The 26,041-nt window shown below is 40.2% G+C and overlaps 1 protein-coding gene across 1 annotated transcript in view; it reads left to right on the top strand.

Moving 5' to 3' along the window:
- Positions 1-26,041, top strand: part of PLD5 (phospholipase D family member 5) — a 243,323-nt gene that overhangs the window by 89,697 nt on the left and 127,585 nt on the right. Inside the window, exon 2 of the mRNA XM_054987316.1 lies at positions 25,073-25,209. Coding sequence (XP_054843291.1) covers positions 25,073-25,209 — 137 coding nt within the window. The remainder of the gene's footprint in view (positions 1-25,072; positions 25,210-26,041) is intronic.

Here is a 26,041-nt window from a genome sequence, read left to right as displayed (position 1 = left end):
CCTTTGGTTTTAACAATTTAATTGAATAAAAGCTTGCAATGGCAATGGAAAAAATGAGTGAACCCAGGCAGAAGAAAGATTATAATGTGCCTTTTTGACTGCTAATGTCTAGGGTATTATAATTTAAAGAAGAAATTCTGTTTCAGTTTATTTTTTAAAAAGTCTGAGCAAGTTATATCATACAACTCACAGAAAACAAGTCTTCTAAACAATTTTTGATTCTGACAAGTTTTAAATTTTTAATTTGGAGCAAGTAAGATAGAACACAAACATGCACACATTCTTTCCAGGGTGTTTTTGACAGATACCAGAAATGTGATGCCCCTCCTCGAATCCTGCCTTAGCTTGAACATAATAAGGTATGATTGAGTTTAAGAACCATACTTGTAGCATGTAGCACAAGCTGATAAATCAATATCAAACTGAAAAGGTTGCTGATGTTGTAACATGGTTTGTCAGAACCTAAGTCCTTAAAATTATTGATTCTGAGTGAAGAATGAACATGGAGAGTACTTTGTAACTTAAAGATTTAAATTTTATGTTTCCATTTCCGTGTCAGAATTTAACACAGTAGGGATTGACGTATATGCAAGTGACTCCTCCCAGTGTTGTCAATGATCATTGTTCTAAAAATTCTTCTCAGCCCCAACAAATAAAATTAAATAAAATAAGTGTTAACATTATCATGATGGAATATTACTTTTGATACTATGTAAAAACTGAGGTTTGACTCTGAGGGGTAAATCAAATGAAGAAAATTCATAGCATGGGCAACATTTGGAGGAGCAATGCTTTCAGGATCAATTTCGGCAGTACAAATAATATAGTGTACCATGCCAGTAGATCGGGGCTACCTGAATACAGTACTAATTTTGTCAATATACACAATAAGAGAAAGACATGTGGACAAGAAATCATCAGAATCTTTTTTTAAAATGTGTTATAGGACATTGTACATAATGAGGAAATCTCAAAGTATTTCAAACTGCTAAATTATTTTTGGTACTCCGATCTTTGTTGATTATCATGTAACTATAAAATGTTGTTTTTTTTTTTTAAAGAGAGCAAGAAGTAAAGAAACAATCTCCTCTGGATACCAGAGTATATGGAGCAATAGAATGAAAAATAAGTTGAATGGGTTAAGAGATATTAGCTATGCTATATCATATTAACTGGTAAAGCCAGAATGAGTGTTTATCATGCAGAACGATGAGGACCCCAAATGAGTTATTCCTGAGATTTATATACTTGATAAATATTCCAGACTGATGCTGTCATGTAGTGTAGCGCTACAATCATAATTCCAAAAGGATCCTTAATGGCAGCAAAAATCATAACAAAAGCAGCCCATAGACTGAAATATAGACTGCATCATGAAAGTGTTGACTATGTTACTAGGCTGTTTACAGCAAAGATAAAAACAAAGTGGGTTGGATGATGTAATCGTCTTCTTCTTCATGTACTGTTTGCTCTGAATACTGGTTCTGATTATGTATTGTTCCATTGTAATATATTTTAAAGAACTGTTACTCTTTAATATATGATTTAGATACAGTTTTCGGTAAAGAAAATGGTCCTTCTTTCCTCAAACAATTTAAATGTCTATGCTTCTTTCTACAAAATGGAATCCAGTAAGAGATGAATCTGAAGAATGGATTGCCTTCTGGTTTTATGTGGGAATAGCCCATGAGACTGTCCATGCTCACATGGTTGCAATACTCAAGCACATATGCCCTAATACTATAGGAGTGCACCATGTGGGGGTATATGTAACTAGAGATGGGCACGAACAGAAAAAAAAATGAACATGATGTTCGTTGTTTGTTGCCATCCACAAACAACCACAAACATGGCCCTGTTCACGAACATGTTCATGGTTGGCTGATCATGGGGGCCAGCAGGCTCTCCTCCAGCCATCATCCAAGTCAAGATCCCTACTGCACCACTCCCAGAAACCAGACCTGAGCAGGCACCAGGAAAGGTATCAATAATAAATTATAGCTTGGCCCAGAGCCCAGCAGCAGCCCTGGAACTTGAAGGGGTAGATCCCTATCCCACCACACAAAGAAAATTCAAGCTCCAGTGCACTCTCTCTATAAAAATGCCAACAGCAACTCTTTCCCTCTCCACTGTCTGCAAACTAAGCCAGAGTTGGGAGCCCCCTACCCCCTGGCCTTTGCTTCCTTGTTGTAACAAATTTGGAGCTCCACACTTGAAAGGAAGATCTGCCTATCAAGCTAAATTGGGCTTAGATTGGGGTTTCCAGGACAACAGCAGGAGTTCAGACAGAGTTCAGATAATCCCTGCCTAAGTTGCCAAGGGAATTGATTGCAGGTGCTAGACTGTCTGGCTTGACAAACAGCAACGAACGAGGTTTGCAGCAACCACCTGTTCATTTAGAATGGGGCCTCACAAACAGCTTGTTCGCAAACAGCAGGTTGGGCTGTTTATGGCTTTATTTGTTCGCATTGCTGTTCGTGCCCATCTCTATATGTAACAGGGCCTCAGGCTCAGCTTCCTTTGGAAGTCTTAAGCCATTTGAATGACATTTTGGTGGCTAAGAGGTTTTTAAAAAATTGACCTTAGTTTAATTTTACTTAAATATTTTGTTTAGCTTGATTGAACATTTACCGTGTATTGCAGTCCACTCCACTCAATGGTGACACAAGTTTAAAATGTCATAATAAATAAATAAAATTTCAAAATATATTTTCTTTTATATTTGGAATATATTCTTGTTAAAATGATTGTGTTGAAGATGATACAGGCATCAGGTACTAGTTTTCATAGGTCACTTGCATCATAGCAATATTTTATATATATTCATTTATAGTGTGCTTTTCTCACTGACACTCAAGGCTCAATAAGATCTGAGAAACTCTTCTTTTTCCCCTTGTTGTGTTTTGTTTTATAACAAGTTATAAGAAATTGTATTATAAAGCAGTACAGCATAATAATCTGTGAATCTTGTTCTATGGGGTTCAATAAAAACTACTGTCTGAGAACAGAAAACATTTATAGTTTAGAATTGCATTCTGAAATGACACATCTTTCAGAACAAAAATTCTGTTGTATTTCTTACTTCAGCTTCAGTTTACTTCAGTTTCAGATTTATTCTTTGCTACCTTTTCTAGTCTTCATACAGGAATCAAGTTTGTATTGTGGTACTCTGAAAATATAGAGTTGCTATGGTAACCAATGCTTAGCCTATGGTGCTGGTGCTCCTCTTAACTCCAGTGTTAGGGTACAGGAAAAAGAATAAGAGCAGAGACTGGGGCTAATCAGAACATGATACAAGAACACATCCCAATTCAAACTGTGGGTGAGATTCAATTCTCTTAGTAATTTGAAATGCTGAGGTTGTCACTAGGGATGTGCACTAAGAAAAATTTTATTATAATTTCTAATCTACACTTCAGGGGGGATTTATACCATGTGGTTGCTTATTTCTGGGTAGGATATTACTGGTTCAAGAGTCAAATCCATGGGTTTTTTCCCCTTTGAGACCGTTATTTCCAATGGGAAATCTATTCAAGGGTCTGGGGCAGCTGTTTATAAGACAATGGCACCAAATTGGCACAAAACACAGTTCTCTGTATAATCTAAAGAATTTCTAAGTTTCAAGCAAATTGAACAAAGATTTTACAGACCACCACCCCTCCAAGTAGTTCCCTTTCTGCAAACTTGCACTTGTGTCTTCTGATTTCTAAAATGGCAGCTGCCTAACAGGAGAGCTCCAGACCAGGCATTGGCATAACCCTCTCTTCATCTGCATTCATTTCAATTTCCTGTTTTTACAGTGACTGAGTGACAATAAAAAATTCTATCTTTCTACTGAAAACTATCCGTTTGCCATGCTTCTTTGTTACAGTCTATTTAACAAAGTAAGGAATGAGAGCAGCAGTTTCCCTATTATTTCCTTTGAGGGACTTTTCCAGAGGTGGCTGAAGTCATTGTTTTTCAACCAAATATAACAAAAAATGCTGCAGAATGTCTTCTGCCTGTTCTTCAAATAACTCCAAGTTTCAAGCAAATTGGACAAAGGGTTTAAATTCTATGGGCCCCTAAACAAGGCTAGGCTTTCTACTTTCAGAGGGAAAGAAAATTCTCTCCAACCCATAAAGCTGAGTGGGGAGGGATGGAATGGTAACATTCTGCAGCTTGGGATTGGATGAGAGCGCTCTGTGCTCCTCCCCTGCAATGGTCTGATTGGAAGGGAGAGATGTTATTGTCCACAAAATCAGTAGATTGGCTAGGAGTGCTCTTGTTCCTCCCTTGCAAGGGGTCTTATTGGAAAGGAGAGATGCCATTTCCAGGAAATCAATACAAAGAAAAACATGTGCTTGTGCTGCATGACTGGTAATAGGATCCTCTGCTCCCAGCCACTGCCCCCCTGCCACCACTCATTTGACCGGTGGGAGGGGGGAAGGCCTGGAAAACAGGTCCACGAGGCAAAAAACTCCCAGGCTAGAGTGCAGCGGGTGCACTCCCACTGGGCATGATGGCATCATTTCATCAAGTGACGTCAGCAGCATGCATGTTCCCATGATTAACACGGACCTCAATTGGCATGGTGATGTACTTTCTGATTATCATTGGGATGTATCTATATTCTTGGATTGCATATAGAAGCACATTATTATAAGTATTTTTATTTATAGTCTGCTTTCTCACTGACTTTGAACTGGAGATTAGATGTGCGCACATATGAGGATGTCCCTTGTTTACCCACACTTTAAATCCTTATATGCAGCAGGTCTTGAAAAGAGTTGTCTAAGATGGTGAAAATGGCTTCTCCTCCCTTAAATAGAAATAACAGTGATCAAATCTAGGGCCTTCTGCAAGCAAGTTCTCTAGGCTCCCTCCCATTGATCTGCGGTCCTATTGTGCTGAAGCTCTTCAAAAATTACATACAAATAGCCCAGTAATTGCCTTATGATTTGAAAAGTCAAATAAAATGGCATTGGTCACTGCTTGAGACAGGATATGTAGTTAAATGGAATGCCAGTCAAACTTCTTGCAGTTCATGTTCTTAAAATAAAGATAAAGTAAAAGGGTGATTAAAGGTTAAAAAGATTGCTAATGGATTCAGTGTGGAATGAGCCTAACTGTAATACTATTTATGGCAGCTGCACAGACTTATCTTATTGTAAGCTAATGGAATATCTAAATTTTCAAAGGATCATCTTTGTTGCTCTAAAGGGGCGCTTTTACTGTGGTCTATTTCAAGGCTAGGGGAAAAAAACCAGGTATCTCGCTCAAACTGACAGAAAAGTTGGGTGAAGATAATTTAAGGATATTAGAATGGATTAAAATAAATAAAATATGCTGTAATATTGTCTGAGGAATCTTTCTTAGAATAGCTGCTGGGAGCGAAGGCTGGGAGCAGGAAGTCAAGCCATGAGCTTAAGATCAGATATGATAGTTTTCCTCTATAGATATCGTACATGACAATTTTCATCTAGAAATACTACTTCAAGGAAGAAAAAGAAATATGCCTTTTATGTGGACCCCCCTGCATGTACATTCATCAAAATAGATATACCACTTTCCTATATGGAAGTGGATATTTTTTAATTTTTAATATTATTTTATTAGTGCAAAACAGAAAAAAAGCAAACAGAAAGGGGGAAAAAAACAGCGCTGGCTACAAAAACACTATTAGCAGATCTATATATAGGTATCTATAAAAGATTTCCAGATATCTAAAAATAAGTCCATATGGCATACGCAATTGCCTTCTATATGTGATACATTCAATGTTGATAAGTTTATAAGGTCTTTAATCCAGTGATTTACAGGAAGTGGGTTTTTGTCTTTCCAGTGTTGAAGTCTTTTAGCAACTATAAGGGCACAGAGCGTCCATTTCTGTTGACCATCAGTTAGATTCCAAGAGACAGGCAAGTAGTTTAACAGTGCATTAACATCCACAAAAATAAATGAGTTTTCTATCTCATTGCTGACTAATAACTTTCTAACTTCATAATTTGACTAATAACTTCTTCCCGAAAGGGTTGAATGAATGAACATATCTAAAGCATATGCTTAAGAGATGCATCTTGTGAATTACACCACCAACTATGGTTGCCAGGTCCCCTCAGCCTTCCAGCAGGAGGAGGGGGTGGCACTTACCTTACCTTCAGGTAAAGCACGTGTACGCTCCTGGTGTGGGCTGTTCCCGCACCATTTCCCTGCTGGCCAGGTAAGTGGTGGTGGTAGGAGGCTGGGAGCAGGGGATCTCCCACCCACACCAGGAGACTGGCTGCCAAAAGTTAGACACTGTGCTTAAACCTTTAGTAAAAAGACGCTGTAGTGTACAATATACACTAAACATAATTTTTTGCCAAATAAGTCTCAGCTTAATTTCTATAGTAGCAACAGGTATATAGTTTAAAGCCTTATCCCATTGCTTTAACAGAATTGGTTGCTCCAGATAGTTATTCCATTCATCTCTCTGTGCGTCATATTTATTAACTGACCTCAAATATTTATATACAAATATTGTAGATTTCACTTTCTGTAATGATGCAATAAGAATCTCCAGGAATGGAGGAGATTCTGAAGCACTCAAAGCACTCAAAGCTTCCGGACCATATTTGGACACCAACAAATGTTGCAACTGTAAATACTGCCATTCCTCAGAAGTTGGCAAATCATATTTAGACCTCAGTTGGAAAAACGACAAGAACTAATCATCATTACCTATCAATTAATGTAAAGCAAAAATTCCCTTATCTATCCAAGCCTTCCATGAGAAAGATTTCTTTCCAATGTTTAAATCTGGTTTTGCCCTTAATGTTAATTTAGCATGTGAGAATGAGAGCGGAACCACAAGTGACAAAAGGCACAGGTTGGACACTTGTCAGCTTCCCTCAAGTTTTGATGGGAAATGTAGGCAGCTTGGCAGAATGTTGGACAAGTGACAGTTGAAAAGTCCATTGGACAGCAGTCAGAGAGCCAAGCTGCAAGACTAGGATGCCTACATTTCCCATCAAAACTTGAGGGAAGCTGACAAGTGTCCAATCTGTGCCTTTTGTCACTTGTAGTTCCGCTCTGAGTCAAATGGATATTGTGTGATATTATGTGCCATGCTTCTCTAGCTGCAGAGATTGTTGGAGGAACAAAATCCATTTTAACATAAGTAGATCCTAATGCATTCCACTTAAAAAGTGGTTCCAAAAAAGACGCCTCCAAGAGAGCCTAAGATGGATTTTCCAACTGAGAGCAGCAATCCTAATAATTTGTAAATGCTAACAAATATGCCTGATGCACAAAATATGCACTAAGGTCCAGAAAACTGAATCCTCCTTCATTAATTGAAAGTTTTATCCTCTTTAAAGAAATCTTGAGTGGTATTGAACCCCACATATATTTCTGAAACAAAGTACTAATTTTATGAATATATTTACAAGGTGTATAAAAAGGGATTGCAAGCATAACGTGTATAATTCGAGGTTTAATATTCATTGTGAGTGTATTTACTTTACCTCATATTGACAAGTGAATAGGTCTAAGGAATCTTGTTTTATTAAATGTTATATTATTATAACTATAAATAGACCTAAGGAATCTTGTTTTATTAAATGTTATATTACTATAACTATAAATAGTTGTACATTTTAGCAAGAAGAGTGTAATTACTTCCCTTGTCTTTATGTGACAGAAATAGTACCAGAGGTATTTTTAAAATTCAAAAATAACTATTTACTTTAGAGGGGAAAGGTCAGGTGAAATCAGGGGTTGAAAATTTCTGAGGTAATTCAACATATATATATGTTCTTCAGTTCTTATCCTCTTCACAGATACTTAAAGGCTTATGTTTTGAGGCTTTGGTTCCCTTATTCTTCCCCAACCACGCTAGTATACTTTCTTTTAGGATTCTCTTTCTCTTCTGGAGTTAGGAATGCTGGTACCTACTTTCTAGTACCCTAATCCCCTTCACTTCTCACACTAGTGCTTTCCTTCAATTGTTAACTGAATCTGAAGGCCTCCGCAGGCAATTTCCAACCACACCTGACCAGGAATCTCTTCACTCTCCAGAGCTACCTCCTTGTTTGACAGGGTAGGGAAAAAATTTCCTCTCCTTAGAAGATCTATCCCCTTTCTTTGGCCCATTTGGGAAGCACCTACTTCCCAAAGTTCTTTACCAGCTCTTCCCCAGTTCTCCGGCTGGTGTTAAAACTGCTCTCCATTAGGACTAGAGATGGGCATGAACAGCAATACGAACAAAAAAGGGCCATGAACAGCCCAATCTGCTGTTCATGAACAAGCTGTTCATGAGGCCCCATTCTATATGAACAGGTGGTTGTTGCAAGCCTCGTTCGTTGCTGTTCGTCAAGCTAGACAGTCTGGCACCTGCAATCAATTCCCTTGGCAACATAGGCAGGGATTGTCTGAACTCTGCCTGAACTCCTGCTGTTGCCCTGGAAACCCCAATCTAAGCCCAATTTAGCTTGATAGGCAGGTCTTCCTTCCAAGTGTGGAGCTCCAAATTTGTTACAAGAGAGCAAAGACCATGGGGGAGGCGGGATTCCCAGCTCTGGCTAGTCTTTGCAGACAGTGGAGAGGGAAAGAGCTGCTGTTGGTATTTTGATAGAGAGACAGGGAGAGTACATTGGAGCTTGAATTTTCTTTGTGTGTGGTGGGATATGGATCTACCCCTTCAGGTTCCAGGGCTGCTGCCAGGCTTGGGGGCCAAACTATTATTTACTATTGGTACTTTTCCTGCTGTCTGCTCAGGTAGGGTTTCTGGGAGGGGTGCGGTAGGGATCTACCCACCCTTAGGTTCCCGGGCTGTTGCCAGGCTCTGGGGCCAAGCTATTATTTATTATTGGTACCTTTCCTGGTGCCTGCTCAGGTCAGGTTTCTGGGAGTGATGCAGTAGGGATCTTGACCAAACTTGGATGATGGCTGGAGGAGAGCCTGCTGGCCCCTACGAATAGCCAACCATGAACATGTTAGTGAACAGGGTCATGTTTGTGGTTGTTCGTGGATGGCAACGAACATTGTGTTCATTTTTTTTCCTGTTTGTGCCTATCTCTAATTAGGACTCCATCTCTCAACTCTTCACACTGAATCTCTCTCTGCTAGGACTGAAAACTCTCTCTGCTAGGACTGAAAACTCCTCTTTCCAGCTCACGCTACCCAATCAGATCTCTTGGAGTAGCTTGTTACTCAAAGTTCTCTGATTCTCTGAGGGATTACCTCTTAACAGTCCTGCAGCTGTGTGTGTACAGCCCTTCCAAGCTTCTTAAAAAGTTCAGTCCTCACAACTACTTTTTAAAATCACCACTGAGATGCTACAATAATTCAATATTCATTGCAATTCTTATAGTTTTATGAATGGTGTCTTCATAAACATGGCAATCTTTTCATGTCCTAATGAAACTCAACTCACCCATTGAGTTCTGTGGGATCCATTCTTTTATCTTTCATATTCGGTAGGATCCTAACTTCCACAAATAGCACTACAAGGTGAACTGCTGGTATACAATCAAATAATTTTTATACATTTCCATACTTGGAATGGAATGTTTGCTCATTACTACAGGCTCTACATTCCTTTATAATCTCTGAAATTCTTATCTAGCATGCACCTTTTAATATACTGTCAAAAGGTGATGTAGATGAATATAGAAACTTATTAGACACTGGTGTTCTGAAAATTTGCTTATGTTTTTTTGTTTAGTTTTGGCTTGAAATCTATCTTATTTTTCACACTTTCTTTTCCACAGGATGACATACATGGTTCTCTTCTGTTTTATCCGCACAACAACTATATAAAACAAAAAATAAGTCAAGTACTATCTTAAAGACTAACAAAATTTATTCCAACATAAGCTTTCACTTAAACTATGAAGTACATATCTATAGGATATATATTTATACTTGAAGTTGCAGATGACAGAAAAGTATTACAAAGAGAGGCTAGTCTAAAACATGAGTCAGAGAAACTGATCCATCCAGACGGAATAAAGATCATTTCTAGTTGCTGATGGATAGGCAAAGCATATTAGTATTTAACATAAAATCAGAGCTATTAAAGGAAAGTGCAGTGGGAAACAAGATAAGCAAATCCAATTAGGGCAGTAGACACCTTATAAAGATAATATATCATCTGGTCTATTTATGGACTGTTTTGACCCAGTTTCTGTGGTGGATGTTGACAAGAGTCTGGGATCTGTGAAGGCCACTACTTGTGCCCTGGATCCTTGCCCAACCTGGCTGCTAAAATTGTGTATGGACTGCATCAACAAGCCCTAAGTGTCTATCATAAATCAATCATTAACTCAGGGCACCTTCCCTTGGCCACTCAAAGAGGTGGTTATCCATTCACTATTTTTAAAAAAACATGCCTACAGGAAAATGATGTGGTCGTTCATGATCACCAGCCTCTAATCTGCCCTTTTGAGGCATAGCAATTGAAAAAGTAGTAGCAGACCAACTCCAGGTCTTCTGCTCTGAACAGTTTTCAGTCAAGCTCCAGGTAGGATAATAGGATGGAAACAGCCCTGTTAGCTTTGACAACTTCCATCTGAATGTAGTCAAAGGCCATACCTCTTTGTTACTCCTACAGTATCTGTAGCCTTTGATATAGTGGAGCATGCCATCTTGTTGAGGTGTTTAGAGGCAGAAGTTCCTCAGAAAGCATGCTTAAAAGGGTTACCATTAGGGACAAATTACCATCAGTATGGGACCTGTCCTGTGGAGTTTCACAGGGTGCAATCCTATGCCCCGTGCTTTTCAATCTCTTTATAAAGCCCTTAAAACAAGGCATTTGTAATTTGTGGATTGACTGTCATCAGTATGCTGATGATACTCAGCTCTATATTGTCTTATCCAAATCTCCTGGTGCTGTGGTAGAGCTCCTGAATTGCTGCCTAGCAGCTCTGGTTAAATAGTTAAGAGTGAAAAAATTGAAACTAATTTCTGGAAAGACAGAGGTAATGCTGGATGGGAAGGCAAAGATCAAAAGTTGTTCCCAACTTTTGGTGGAGTTGATCTGACCCTTGCAGACTCAGTTAAGAGCCTTGGGGTTATACTGGATCCAACATTATTGCTGGAGAAACAAGATAATGCAGCTGCAAAAATTGCCTTCTTCCAAATCAGTCTAGTCTGGAAGATGGCCTCTTAGGTGGACACAGTGGATCTAGCCACCTGGATCCATGCCACAGTAACATTTAGGCTACTCTAATGCATTCTACATAGGTCTCCTCTCAAAGTCAACTCAAAGATACTAGTTGGTGCAGAATGGTGCAGCTCAGTTATTATCAGAAGCTAGGCAGAGCATGCATATTATTCCCATTCTGAGGTTACTCCATTGGCTGCCCATCAGTTACGGTGCTCAGTTCAGGGTACAGACTATCACATGCAAAGCCCTTCATGACTTTGGTCCATATTTCTTATATGCAGAACTGTCTCTCCCTGTATGCACTGCCACTTCAGCTTCGCTCATCTGATCAGGGCCTTCTGCAGGTGCCACTTTGCAAATAGGGAAAATCATCAATTGTCCATACATGAGCATTCTTTGTTGTGGCCTACATTTTATGAAATGTCCTGCCTGATGAGGCTCCCACTCTCCTGGCTTTCTGCAAACTATACAAAATTGACTTATTCAAGAGGCCTTTTTAAAACTGGTACCAGGGCTGTACGGTAGAGAAATGATTCAGACAGATGTTTTGGTAAAGGGATATGGACTGTGGACCTTGCTATTACACATAGTATGTTCTGTCTATTTCTGTATGTATGATCCTACTATGTAATTTCTGCATTGTTTAATGTGTCATGTTAAATTTTATACTTCGTTGCAGCTCTGTTTCAGATTTTTGCTTTTTCAGATTTCTGCCTTGATTACTGAATTGTCCCATCTTGTTGATCTTATTGACTTACACTGTGTAAACTGCCTGGAGTCTCAGGGAGAGGCAGACTATAAATAATATAAAACAAATAATTAAATAAACAACTAATTTACACAAATACAGGATGGGTCATGTTGAGCTATAAGCACCTATAATGAGTGAGATAACTTGACCAGGGAGAAACTGTGCCTCAGTGATAGAGAACCTGGTTTGCATGCAGAAGGTCTGAGGTTCAATCTGAAGTATCTCCAAGTAGCATCTTGCAAGTAGATTATCTGAAAGATCTCTGTGTGAGGCCCTGGAGAGATGTTGTCAGTCACAGTAGATGCTACTGACCTCAATAGATCAGTGGTCAAACTCAGTATAAGATGCTTTCCAGTGTTCATGTTTTTGTTCACTAGATAGTATCGAATCTCTTGATGAATTCAGCACTTCCATGTTGGATTCTCCCTTTGAAGGCCCTTTGTAAGAGAACTATAACCTTTAGATCAGCAACAGTATTTTCTGGAAGATTAAAATGTTCCTTCACTTTTTTAATATTGTGATTTTTAATGCAAGATTTGTTTCCATTTTTGTGCGTCTCCAAAGCCTGGTTTGAGAGGCAGGTTTGAGAGCATGGATCCCTGTATTTTCATGCAAGCATCAAATATAGCTTTGGAGAGGAATTTTTAATTTTAAAAGAGGTATGGGAGGAAATGGTTAAGGGCAGTCTTCCCCATCTACTTCCAACTTGCAAAGCATCCAGCTAGGGCAAATTGACATTTTTTTAAAGTGGAAAATCTAAGATGGGTCTTTCGGGTAAAATATAGAATACATATTGCTGTCATGTTGTCCTAATTGGAGGTTCTGAGTTGTGTTGAGAGCATTGTTCAGGAGTGCCTTTTTATAACGAGAATAGAGAATAGAGTTATGGACTGTTGAATGTATTAACTTGTTTGTATTACATTATTTTCTACATTTTGCCATTTCTTGCATTGAAACTTTCATCCAGTTTAAGGCGCCTTCTCCAACTTAAGTACTGTTCTATTGGAGAAAAAGGCCTTTTTACTCAGAAGAAGGCTTGTTAGGTTGAAGGAGAGCTCCTTGCAAAAGCGCTGATCAGAATAGTCACATCGGCTGAGCTGAGAATGGAGAAGAGCTGATGGATCAGATTTAATTGGTCGTAGGTTCTTCTAGCAGCAGCAACTGTCTGTTTGTCAAATAACAAGGCTGGGTTCTGCCAACTTCCCCAGTCTTAGTGGACAGGGAGAAGGAAATAGCAATAGATAAAGCGTGTAATTTGCATTTAACATTAAGCCTTTGGGGGAGGAAATTTCAGAGAGGAAAATAATTAGATTCATTAGAAAACAATAACTTTTGTTTCTTTGTTTGTCCCAGGAAGCTTCTGCTTTAACTGTCACAAACAAATACAAACAAACACAAACAAAAAGTAGAAACAATGTTGGTATAAAAAAATCAAAATGTTAAAGGGTGGGGTTTCCCCCTAGATAGGGTCCTAAAAATAAAACTAGTTTGGCTGAAATGGAACAACTGCAGGGTAATGTCATGTCTGTCTGTGCCCATCCATTCATGCCAGTATTAAGTCTGGTTTTGATGACGTTCTGATGCTTAGTTATTTTAAACTGTAGACTTGATTCCAATGTAATTCCATTTTGGTTTGCTAGTTTGTTTGCTCTAACCGTTTCTCAAGCTTTAACAGGTGGCTATCTGGCTGTGACCTTCCTCTCAGACTATGATATGTCTTTCTCCAAAGCAACAAAGTGTGATATCACAAATGCGCAGAATGTTCTCACAAAGAAGGAGCAGCACAGAATTGTTATGAGTTGGGAGGGGAAGGAAAACGGACTAGAAAAAGAATACCATTTCCCCATGTGGTCATTCCTGTCAATGTATTTGTTCATACTGCTTAGTGGCTTGCCTTACTCGTAAGTAGACCTATGGAACTGTATATTAGAATGAACTGATTTCTGAATAAAATCCATTTGACTAGGTATTGGAGTCTTATTTCAAATGGGCCACAGATCTATCTTTAGTATATCTGGCCCTTTTCACAAATAGAATGCTGGACAAGATAGACATTATTTAAGAGGCTTAATTATTATTACCATAAACTAGAAATACTTTCATTGCCTTATTCTTTAAAATATTCATAGTTTGTTAATAATGTTGTAAGTGTACTGTGTATAAAGTGTCTATACTTTTTTTGATAACTGACGGTATGTTGGCAGAATACATAGAAGAAACTGGAAGATCGCTTAGAGATTATTCCACAAACTCTCCCATTAAGAATCAGGATTTAGGGAAACCCAGCAAATAATAAATCTGATTTTTATTCTTCAGATTTAATGAGATGATCTTGATGCTTTCAAAAGAATCATTTCAGAAAGTAATCTTCTTTGTTTCCCTTATCTCATGATGAGAGTGCTTCAAGATACATAATTTTTAGCACAAGTCTTAGACACTTCCTTGCAGAGTAAGGTAGTGGCATTGTCCCCCTACTTCTTTTCCTTATGGCAACCCCTGTGTTGTGCTGCATTTGCTTATGACAGTCTTTTAATCCTCAATAGAAACTTTAGGGGGGGGGCAGGAGGCTGTGAGGTGAAGGCAGAAAATACCGTCTTGCACAAGCTCCTTTGCCTACACAACTATAGGAGTAAAAAATTAGATAAACAAAGCTCTGTAATTTCTCTGTGTCTGTATATTGAGGCTAGTTTGCTTTATTGCCTTATTAATATCTTATTAATATCACACCTCAGTAGGGCTGCCATTCCCCTGCTGGAAGTGGGGGATCCCTGCTCCCAGCCTCTGTTCCCTCTCATTCACCTGGCTGGTGTGTGTGGGGGGGGGGGTGAATAATGGGGGAAGTGGGTGACTCACCTGGCTACGTGTGCTCTTGCCAGTGATGTAATGATTTTGCTGGCAGATGCACCAACATCACTTTCCTGCACCTGGAAGTGATGTCAGCATTCACTGGTGACATCAAGTTTTTGCCCAAAACCAGAATGGTTCTGGCGGGCCAGTGACATGATGACATTACTTCTGGAAATGATGTCATAACATCACGGGGGAGTGAGCATGGAGGTGCTAAGTCTCCTCCCACTCCCTGTGATCCTCCCTTGCCAGTTGCCTATCAACCTTGCCCCTCAGTGAAAAAATACCAAGTAAACAAGTGTCATTTCCATTATTCTTATTTTCTAGTTGCCTGTAGAGCGATATTGAACATATCTACAAAAGATCTACTAGTTGAAAAGGTTTTTTTAAAAAAATTAACTTTTACTCCATACATATGTATTAGTTATTCTTTAAATCTTGTTTTAACCTTCTCTTCTTTGGTGCCTGAAAGGAATTCTTATTTTCTGTATATGGCAGTTCATAACACTGCTGTTGAACAAGTCTTAGAAAGAAATCCTAAATATTTTGATGAAGTGTCAAATCAATTGCACAGATTGAAGAGTGAAATTGAAGCTGTTTACATCACTTCAGATAGTGTTAATGTTAGAACTTCCATATGTGTGTTTGTGTGTGTCTGTTTGCTGTCGTCACCTCCAACCTATGCCAACCTTATGAATGAAAGACCTTCAAAACGTCCCCTTGTTAACTGAACTTCGATACTGGAGTCATTTTTCTAATATGTTCATGCAGAGCAGGTGCCATTGTCTTTGTTTTTTTCATTTAATTTCAGTGAATTGTAATGCTGACTATTTTAGTGTGTGTGTTTTGATGAGCCATCAAATCATTTCCAGCCCTATGAATTATTGATCTCCAAAACATCCTATCATTAACAGCCTTGCTCAGATGTTGTGAACTGGAAGCTACTGCTTCCTTTATTAAGTCAAGCCATCTCATTTTGGGTCTTCCGCTTTTCTTACTGCCTTCCACTTTTCATTGTCTTTCCCAGTGAGTCTTATCATGGTGTGACCACAGTATGATAGCCTGAGTTTAATTATTTTATGTTTTAAGGAGAATTCAAGCTAGATTTGATCTGAACCCACTAATTTTTTTGGCCATCCATGGTATCCATAAAAGTACATAAAATAACATTTAGCCTCAATATTTAAAATATCTTTGTATTGTTTTATATCATAATTTTGAACTAGCATAGTAAACAATTGGTGAGATTAGAGCCTTTACTGAGAACATAAGGAACATTAAGTATACCCCACTTTAAAGTCTGCTACAGTTAAATGTTCTTCATTATATATTTCAATGGAGGGGGTCACTCAGAGAAAGTTCACTTTACTGATGTCATAGAATCATGGAAGGACCTTTACAGGCCATCTAGTCCAACCCCCTGACCAATGCAGGAACATCCTAAAGCATCCCCAACAAGTATTTATCCAACTGCTCCTTGAAGACCTCCAATGAGGGGGAAACTACCATATCCCTAGGCAGCCGATTCCACTGCTGAATTACTCTTAACATGAAGACATTTTTCCTAATGTCCAGCTGGTACCTTTTCTCCTGTTTTTTAAACCCATTGTTTTTAGTTCTATTCTCTGTTGCAAACTGGAACAGCTCCCTTCCCTCCCCTAAGTGATAACCTTTTAAATACTTAAAAAGAGCAATCATGTCTCCCCTCAATCTCCTCTTCTCCAAACTGAACATTATCAGGCCCCTCAGTCTTTCCTCGTAGGGCTTGGTCTAGACCCCTGAGAGCCAGTTTGGTATAGTGGTTAAGAGCAGCAGGACTCTAATCTGGAGAGCTGGGTTTGATTCCCCACTCCTCTGCTTGAAGACAGCTGGATGACCATGGCCGTTTTCACAATTTTTAACACCATCCGATTGCAAAATGCCTTAAATCACTGTTTGTGGCGTTTTGTAAACAGATGGTGTCAAAAATCGCGCGAGAAAGCCAGCAGCCTTCTGTGAGTCTCACGCGATTTATAGACAGTGTGAAAATGGCCCATGAGTCAGCCACAGCTGTTTCAGAGCTCTCTCAGCCCCACCCACCTCACAGGGTGATTGTTGTGAGGATAATAACAACACACTTTGTAAACCGCTATAAGTGGGCATTAAGTTATCCTGAAGGGCAGTATATAAATCGAATGTTGTTGTTGTTATGATTATCATCGTCGTCGACATCTTGGTTGCTCTCCTCTGGACTCATTCCAATTTGTCCACATCCTTTTTGAAGTGAAACATCCAGAACTGCACACAATATTCCATGTGGGGCCTTACCAGCATGGTATATAGTGGGATAATGACATCCTGTGATTTGGATGTTATGCCTTTGGTGATACACCCCAAGACTGTGCTTGCGTTTCTTGCTGCTGCATCGCACTCTGTTTATATTTAGCTTCCCATTCACCAGAATCCCAAGATCTTGTTCACACACTGAATTGTCACTGAAGCTTGTGATTTTCTTGTTGGGAATATGGTCTGAATTTGAGTAAGTTTTTTGTTTACTTGTTGCTAACCCTGAACTTATTAATAGTGCCATCCTAAGTAAGTTTACCCAGAATCCTACTCAGATCTATTCAATGGAACTTACTCCTAGGAAAGTGTTCTTTTCAGGTGAGCAAAGGTTGAAATGTTTATCCACAGAGTGCTAAATGTTCCCATTTTTGTAACAGATGTGTGTCCATAAATTCTTTTGTATTGAGACTGATGTGTTTGTCTTATGTATAGTATTGTTGACAGATGATTACATGTATAATATTGGAGGATAAGCAAGTGAATGCCGTCATTAGACATTGTAACAAGAATCATTGGGGGGGGATTCCATCGACCCCCCCCAACCCTACCAAATAACCCCAGCTTCTTCATTTCTGCTATGGCTCCCCCTAGCCCGCCAAACCCCAGCTTTGTCATCACAGTGACTCTCCAGGCTGGGCAGGCACGTAGCAGCTTCATGGCAGCGATGACTTTCCTGCCTCCCAGCTGACTGCCCACCTGCCTTTCTTCCTGCCCACTCACCTGCCTGCTTGCAGCAACTGACTCAGCTGCTCTACCACTCCACAGCTTCACCATTGTAACAGAGGAAACAACAACAAAGATCATCCCACATAACAGCACTCTTTCCCACTTGCCCGCCTGCTTGATGGAGTCACCTCCTCCCACAGCCATTGCAGCTTAGGTTTGTCAGCACTTGTGCAAATTGCGGATTTGGTTTGGTGAGTGTTTAGCAGCCCCTCCAATTTTTTAAAAGTATTTAAGTATCTGCTGATGAGGCCACATTTGGCTATCAGAATGTATGATAGTGTTCACTGGGAGCCAAACTAGATGTTATGTCATCCTTGGGCCCAACCCCCCACTATTTTAGAGGTGAATTTTGGCTATTTAAAAATTCCACAACATGGCCAGATCAGGCAATTGGGCCCCCTGCACACTTTTTTCAACTACTGTAACAGTTCCTTATGGCTGTCTCAGCACTAGAAAAGTCATACATGGAAGGAGGGGCTGTTCTATATTAGTGACTGTCTGTTAGTGAAGAAAATATACTTTAATATCTGGCATTTTTTCCTTTTTTTAAACTCCGCCTAGCCTCTATTCTGTGCTATCTCTATAACCTCCTGAAGTGAGGGATACTAATCTTTTCCAATCTTCTGGTAAACCCCCCAAACTGGGGGTACCCATAACTTCTGCAACTGTGATATGTTTGTCAACCATATACAATATCAGTCTGCACATAGTGATTGTTATAATATTAGTCTGGTCTGGAAATTGGGATTAAGCCCATGTAAAAGAATAGGGACTGTAGACTGTGTTGGTTTTTGTGAAGCGTTAGACTGTCCTGGTGGGTCCACCGGTGTGGCTTAGTATGCAAGAGAGAAATAAATACAACACTCCTGCTAGGAAGGTGCACTTAATATTTATATAGGTGGATAATTACATATATACATATAGTTATAGAACAGCCTGACAGCATGCTCCGCATAGCCTCTCTGAGAGCAGAGCCCCCATTCCATACTATACAGACAGCTAATATGCTGTATCCTAGCCAATCACTAACAAGCTGATGCAATCCCTAACTAGACTCACAAGACATCAGTTAGGAGCACCTGCTTGTAGTCACACGATTGCTAGTCTGACAGTTAGATCAAACTCATCTATCTCCTGTCATGGAACTGCTTGCTACCTCACACAGTTTACATATCTCAATAGACTGTACAATTGTGTACTGTCTGTTGCAGTAAGTACATTCTTACTAAGTAATTTCTGCATCATTTAACATCATGTTAAATTGTTTATACTTGTTTTAGCTCTGTATGAAGGTTTGTCCTTGTTTTTCAAAATGTTCTGCAATTCCAAACACTATTGCTTTGTTTATTAGATATCCCGGCTACATGTAATCTGCCTTGAGTCTCATTGGGAAAGCTAGAATATAAATAATGCAAAAAATAATTATAGGCAGATTGGATATTTTTTCAAACAGGAATGTGTAATTACTTCAAGCTGACACAAATTTTAGCCGTGTGTCTTCATGTGCCATTACTTGTCCCATATGTGACTACTTGCCTCCACCCAACAGTTGATTTATAAGTTGGGCAGTTTTTGGCCATGTCAAATTACACCCTTCTAAGCCTGTTGACTTCAATGGACTTAGAAGGGTGTAACTTTGCATGTGATTGCAGTAAGAGTGTTAATATGTGAAGGCCTGTGTACTAAGGAATCTAAACAGAAAGCCCCTTTCTTTAGGGGGCTTTTCATAAGGCAACATATGGTACCAATCCTTAAGCTTTGCCAACAGATACTGTAGAGAGTCATCCTTCTGTGCCCTTTCAACCATTTTGCCCAGTAGTCAGATGCAAATTTATCATTTCAGTCTGAAGCTGCCAGGACAGCTCAAGAGCCTGAGGTTAAAGGCTTTGCGCTCTCAGAGACTGCTTGGGAAAGGATGAGGAAGCAGCCACCCCATCAATAAATTGCTTTCAATGAGCTCATTCACGTCCAACCCAGGGCTTTCTTCAAATGACTTTAAGTTGCCATTACAAATGTTGATACAGGAAGAATGTTGGATAAACTTCCTCTGAAGCCTTAGCAAATGGAATAAAAATGATGAAGGAAGTTAGTGGACAGAGGAGAATGGGTTGGATGGGGGAAGGAAGAGGGCAGAGAAAGAGGGCAGCAGAAAGGAGGAAGGAGGAAAAGTCAATGTTCAGAGGAGAGATAGCAGCTATGAATGTGGGATGGATATAGATAGCCTGTTCTACGCCTTCCCTACCTTTTGCCTTGTGGGTATGTGTGAATGTATGAATGTGAGAGTATGGTTATGAGAGATGGGCACATGCCTAAGGATATTGCATGTGTGTGCATTGGTAAAATGAGGTATGTATGTGAGCTGGTGTGAAGATATGTGAGGAGGTCTATATATGCATATAAGGGGAGGCTACCTATGTGAATATAGCATGTTATAGTGTTATGTGTGTAATGCATGCAAGCATGTGAGATATCAGATTGTGTGTGCTTGTATGCCAAAATGTGTATCAATTATTGTGAAAATAGCAAGCGTGCGTGCATGTTTGTGTGTAAAAGTTCCATATCTGCCCATTCCCTCCATCCACTGCAACTCTTTGCTGGTTCTACTTGTACCGTACATTTATTTAAATGTAAAGAGCTAAGAATGAAACAATAGAATTACATTTGCTTTTATATGCTGTGGTTGTAGAGAATTGTACTCTTAATTTGCTGCAGGGATATTCCTGTGATCTGCTGCACTCTCATAGCAACTCTAAGGGTGAGGAGATAAAACCAAAATCGAGATTTTAAAACCCTGTTTAAATTCTGATGCCAGATATGTCTCATGCTGCAGAGTCTACAATGCAGCAGTTTAAAAATTCTGTAGAATAAATTTATCTTTGCAGCATTGCTGAAAGTAATGTACTTTCAATTCACAGCCACATCTGGCAGCACAAAGCTACCCAAATTAAAAATGAGGTCTGCATTTAATAAGAATTGAGCATTTTCTTACCAAGAATGATTTGCACTAGAACAATAAATAAAATACGGATTTTGCTCATTAAAAGTTGTGTATGCTATGAATATATGAAACTGAGAAGGTTTCTTTATTTATAAATAAATGCTTTAAAAATTAATAAGTGGTGAACAATGACTTCTGGGGAGTCAATTCAGTTCTCCCCGTATCTTCTTCCCCAAATGATTTCTTCTTTCTCTCTTTCAGGCAGCAGCAGTATCTTTTCCCCTTTCCCTTTTGTCTTCTTTCCTTCCCTTTCACTGACCAATTTTTCTTTTATCTGTCTTCCCCCAGTCTTCAGCTTTTAAAAACAATGTATTTACTTCATTTATATTCCTCAATGGGGACTCAAATCACCTTATTTCATTCTCCATTTTTTCCTCACAACAACCCTGTGAGGCTTAAAGAGAGTGATTGGCCCAAGATCATTCAGCAAGCTCTCTTTTAGACTAGGGATTCAGTTCTGGGACTCCTATATCCTAGTCTGACACTCTAACCACTTAATCACACTGGGCTCTTCGCTGTCCTGCCTTTCCTCCCGCAGCCTCTCCCTGTGAAGTCAGCCCAAGTTGCAAAATTCATATGGTAGTAAGTTGTTCAAGTGAATTGTGTGATGGCTATTGCCAGGCCTGTTGCCAAGTTGTATGAAGACTGCTTAGGGATCCCATTCTCCCAGTGGGGGTAGGTGATCCCCCACTCTCAGCTTCTGTACCCACAACCTCCCACCTGGCTGGTGGGGAGGAAAGGTGTGAGAATAGGCTTGCCAATCCCCTGCCTGGGGTGGGGGATCCCCTGCTCCCACCTCCTTCCCCCGACCCCACTTACCTGGCCAGTGGGGGGGCATGCCATGGGGCGCCCCAGCAGCACAGTGTGCTCCCACTCCCTGTCCCCATGCCCCACAACGGGCCCACTTCAGGCTGAATCGGGCCTGTGGGGGGGCGGTTCAGCCCTTTGGTGAGCACAAGAGCGCATGCCGGGCTGCCCTTTGACCCTCCTGTGATGACCTCACTTCCTGAAGTTACATCATCATGCACGCTGGGAGCGTGCACGCGCTATGCCTCCACACGAGGAGATACATGGAAGACTTCAGAGGGTAACTACCAGGCTCCCAATCCCAATCCTATGTGGGAATGGGTCAGGAATGGGTGAGGAACCCCCCAGAGTGGGGGTTTATGGGTGCACTCCATAATTCTTCTGCTCATGCCATGCATGACATCATTCCTGGCACAATGCAGAAGCGTGGGAACAAGCCAGGGCCTGATATGGTAAAAATCAGCCCCCAACACTAGATTAGGGGTCGATTTTTACCAAATCAGCCCGTCATGATGCATAACTTCCTCACTGAGCTGGGAATGACATCATTCCTGCGGCAACATGGAAGTGTTGTGAAGCATGTGTGCACACATGAGGTAAGTACTCCATTTGCACCCCCATGATCTCCCATCGCCCAGTTTGAGCCCTGGGGGACCTGGCAATCTTAAGACTGCTGCTAGGCCCAGGTGACATGTATAGTATGAAGTTGTCTGGTAGCCACAGCTACAGCTGGGTGAGTCACAGAAATTGCCTGGTAGCAAGTTGCTTGAGGGTTATTGCTGGGCCTGGCCCCAATAAGTCTTCTCTTCAGGGCAGGACAGAGGAGACCAGGGCTGGACTGTGAGGTCAAAATACCCTGGAAAAGGCTACGCCCTCTCCCCTGTGCATTTTACTGACAGTAACCAAAGTTTGAAGGCTAGCTATAGTGTTATGGCTGCCTAGATTCCCCTATAATGGCCATTGATTTCTTCTTCTTAAAGGTACAGTATTTGCTTCTATTATTTGGGAGGTGTTAGCCCCCAATGTTATTTTTTTAGACTGCAAATTTTTCTGCAAAGCTGGAGTTTTCTAGGTAAAACAAACATTTTAAAGCACATTGATAAAAAGACTGTACTTTGTTAATTTTGCATTTTATAGTGGTTTTTATAGACAGCATTTATTGCCACAGGATTTCTACTTCTATTGCTAGACATGCAGAAGGTTATTCTTTGTATATGTCAACACTTCAATACCTGTCACTCCATTTGTGACTTAAAGTTAAGATGATTGATATGTTTCATTAATGATCATCAGTGGTATAAGGCTACTACTGTTCTATATTATACTCTAGTGTATAATACTGAATGGTAATTGTTTTGACTTGTAATCTGCCTTTAGACTCAGTGAGAAAGGCAGACCACAAATGAAGTGAATAAATAAATAAATACAATCATATTTGTTTGATCATGAAATTTATAACAGTATAAATATACAGTAAGAACAATATAATACAAACAAACAATTATTCCACAGTAACTGTAAACATGATTGGAGAATATTGTATTAAAAAAACAATATCATACAGACAGTAAAGCATGAGTTAGGACAATGCAATAAATGGATTGCATCCAGACTAAAATTTCCATTTACAGAAGGCAATTTGTCAGTGGAACAGAGTTTTCCTTCTTCCCCTCACCAACTGCAGCCCATTGAACTTTCTGAAATACCACTCCTGGGGGGAAAGGGACCCTCAGGAATGGCATGAGGGGCAAATCGAGGTCTGCAAGAAGGAAGAGAGAATTGGCAGAAATTATACCTTCCCTTCCATCAGTGAAAATTTTAGGCTAGATCCAACCTAATCACAGAATCACAGAGTTGGAAGGAGCCATACAGACCTTCTAGTCCAACCTCCTGCCCAATGCAGGATGAGCCTAAAGCATCCCTGACAAATATTCATCCAGCTTCTTGAAAATGCCAGTGAAGGGGAGCTCACCACCTCTCTAGACAGCCGATTCCACCTTTGAACTACTCTGACCATGAAAAAGTTTTCCCTAATATCCAGCCGGTACCTTTCTGCATGTAATTTAAGACCTATCCTCTGCTGCCAACTGGAGTTCTAACCTCTGCTGTCAACTGGAACAGCTCCTTGCCTTCTTCCAAATGACAGCCTTTCAGATATTTAAAGAGAGCAATCATGTCCCCCCTTTTCTCCAAACTAAACATTCCCAAGGCCCTCAGCCTTTCCTCGTAGGGCTCAGGGCCGCACTATAAGTGATGAATGACACTTGCCTGGCAAGTGAACAGACTCAAGTGTATTCCTCCCTGTTCACTTGCCATTCACTTGCACTCCATTTGATCAAGTGGAGAGCAAGTGAATGGCAAGTGAACAGGGAGGAATACACGTGAGTCTGTTCACTTGCCAGGCAAGTGTCATTTGTCACTTGTAGTGCGACCCACAGTCTCCAGACCTCTGATCATTCTCATCACTCTCTTCTGCACCCTCTCAATTTTGTCCACATCCTTTTTGTATTGAGGCCTCTAGAACTGTACACACTACTCCACGTGCAGCCTGACCAAGGCAGTATAGAAGGGGCTATGACCTCCTGCGATTTCGATGCAATGGCCCTTTTGATACAACCCAAGACTGAGTTTGCCCTTTTTGCCACTGCATCACACTGACTGCTCATATTTAGTTTACAGTCCACTCTTACTCCAAGGTCTCTTTCGCACACACTACTACCCAAAAGTGTATCCCCCATCCTGTATTTGTGCTTCATATTTTTGTGGCCCAGATGTAATACTGTGCCTATGTTGAATTGCATCCTGTTCACAGAGTATTCAGGTCTTGTTGAATTTTAACTCTATCTTCTAGGGTGTTTGCCATTCCTCCCAATTTGGTATCATCAGCAAATTTAATGAGTAGCCTGTTTACCCCTCATCCAGATCATTGATAAAAATATTGAAAAATACTGGGCCCAAAACCGAGCCCTGTGGCACCCCACTGGACACCTCCCTCCAATCTGATGAAACGCCATTGACCACAACTCTTTGGGTGTGGTCCTCTAACTAGTTCCCTGTCCACTGAACTGTCCTATAGTCTAGTCTACAGTTTTCCAGTTTACCCATTAGAATGTCATGGGGAACATTATCAAAAGCTCTACTGAAATCCAGGTAAATCACGTTGATGCCTACAATAGTCAGTGTAATACAACTGGATTACAAAGTAAAAGATTATTGCAACACAAAATTGGAAGATAAATGCAATAAAGACTGCATAGTATATATCATGAAAATTGCCTTAAAATCCATCAACATTATCTATAACCTTAATTCATTTTATAAGAATGCCCTTTTGAATAACTTCATTTTGCACATTCTTCAGGAAACTGTGACTATAAAGCATGTTTATGACATTTATGATACTAATTCAAGTGTACCGAATAATGTTAGAGTATCATTTTACTTCTTAGCAGTTTTATCTGTATTTTAATTTCCTAATCTCTTTCAGTCACAGCAAAAATGCATTGTGATCTTTGCCCTGGTTTGCTGCTTTGCAATTCTGGTTGCATTGATATTTTCTGCTGTGGATATTGTGGGAGAAGATGAGGATGGACTCTCAGAAAAGAGCTGTCAAAAGAACTGTCGGTAAGAGGTAACAAAAAAACTTCTCTTTTGAGTAGACAAATATTATCAGGAAGTAGAAAAGTCCAGAAGATTACAAAATGCGATAGGAGAATTCTCTTGCTCTGTTCATAAGAATATAAGCAACCTGAACTGAATACTTTAGCAAGGCTAGTACAAGAGTAAGAAAATTATGTTTGTACTGTTTGCACAGAAAAATAAAACCCTACTTACTGCTAGAAATAAATCCCTGCTCACTGCCAAGCCTTTACTGTATGAAATTTTTCATCTGACAGCCTGATCCACAAATTGTTTAAACTCATTCTATATGGATTTATGGTGATTGAGAATATTTTCACAAATGAGCTTAAAGCATTTTTGTTTAAACTGGCTTAATGCCTATAATGGCCATCGGCCACACATTCATAAATAGTGCAGAAGAAGCTTAAAATAAAAAACACTTTCAATGTCTTCATAGAAAAGTGGCTAAATACACCAACCCCCAGATTCACCTGGGAGGCTCCAGTTGCAGCTCAGGGAGTGGGGGAGGTGTAGCAAATGGTAGCCACCATCTGCTTCAGAGCCCGGCACGCCCATCGGCCTCCTGTGCAGGTAGTGCATACTGTCCCTGATTCAAATACTCAGCCAGCCAATAAGAACTCACTGGCCAGGTGGTTGAGTGGATGGGTTCAAGTGGTGGACCTGGGAGGTGCAGTGTCCCTTCAGGTTCGCAGCTAGGGCATTTACTGGGGAGCTGGCTGGGCTCCACACCACTCAGCTCGCAGTCTGCTTCCCATCTCTCCCTCCCTCTAAGGGTTAAGCTACAAGTGACGAATGACACTTGCCTGGCAAGTGA

This window comes from Eublepharis macularius, chromosome 1 (genome assembly GCF_028583425.1).
Source record: "Eublepharis macularius isolate TG4126 chromosome 1, MPM_Emac_v1.0, whole genome shotgun sequence".
In the NCBI taxonomy this organism is placed as follows: Eukaryota; Metazoa; Chordata; class Lepidosauria; order Squamata; family Eublepharidae; genus Eublepharis; species Eublepharis macularius.
This window is presented reverse-complemented; position numbering and strand designations above follow the sequence as displayed.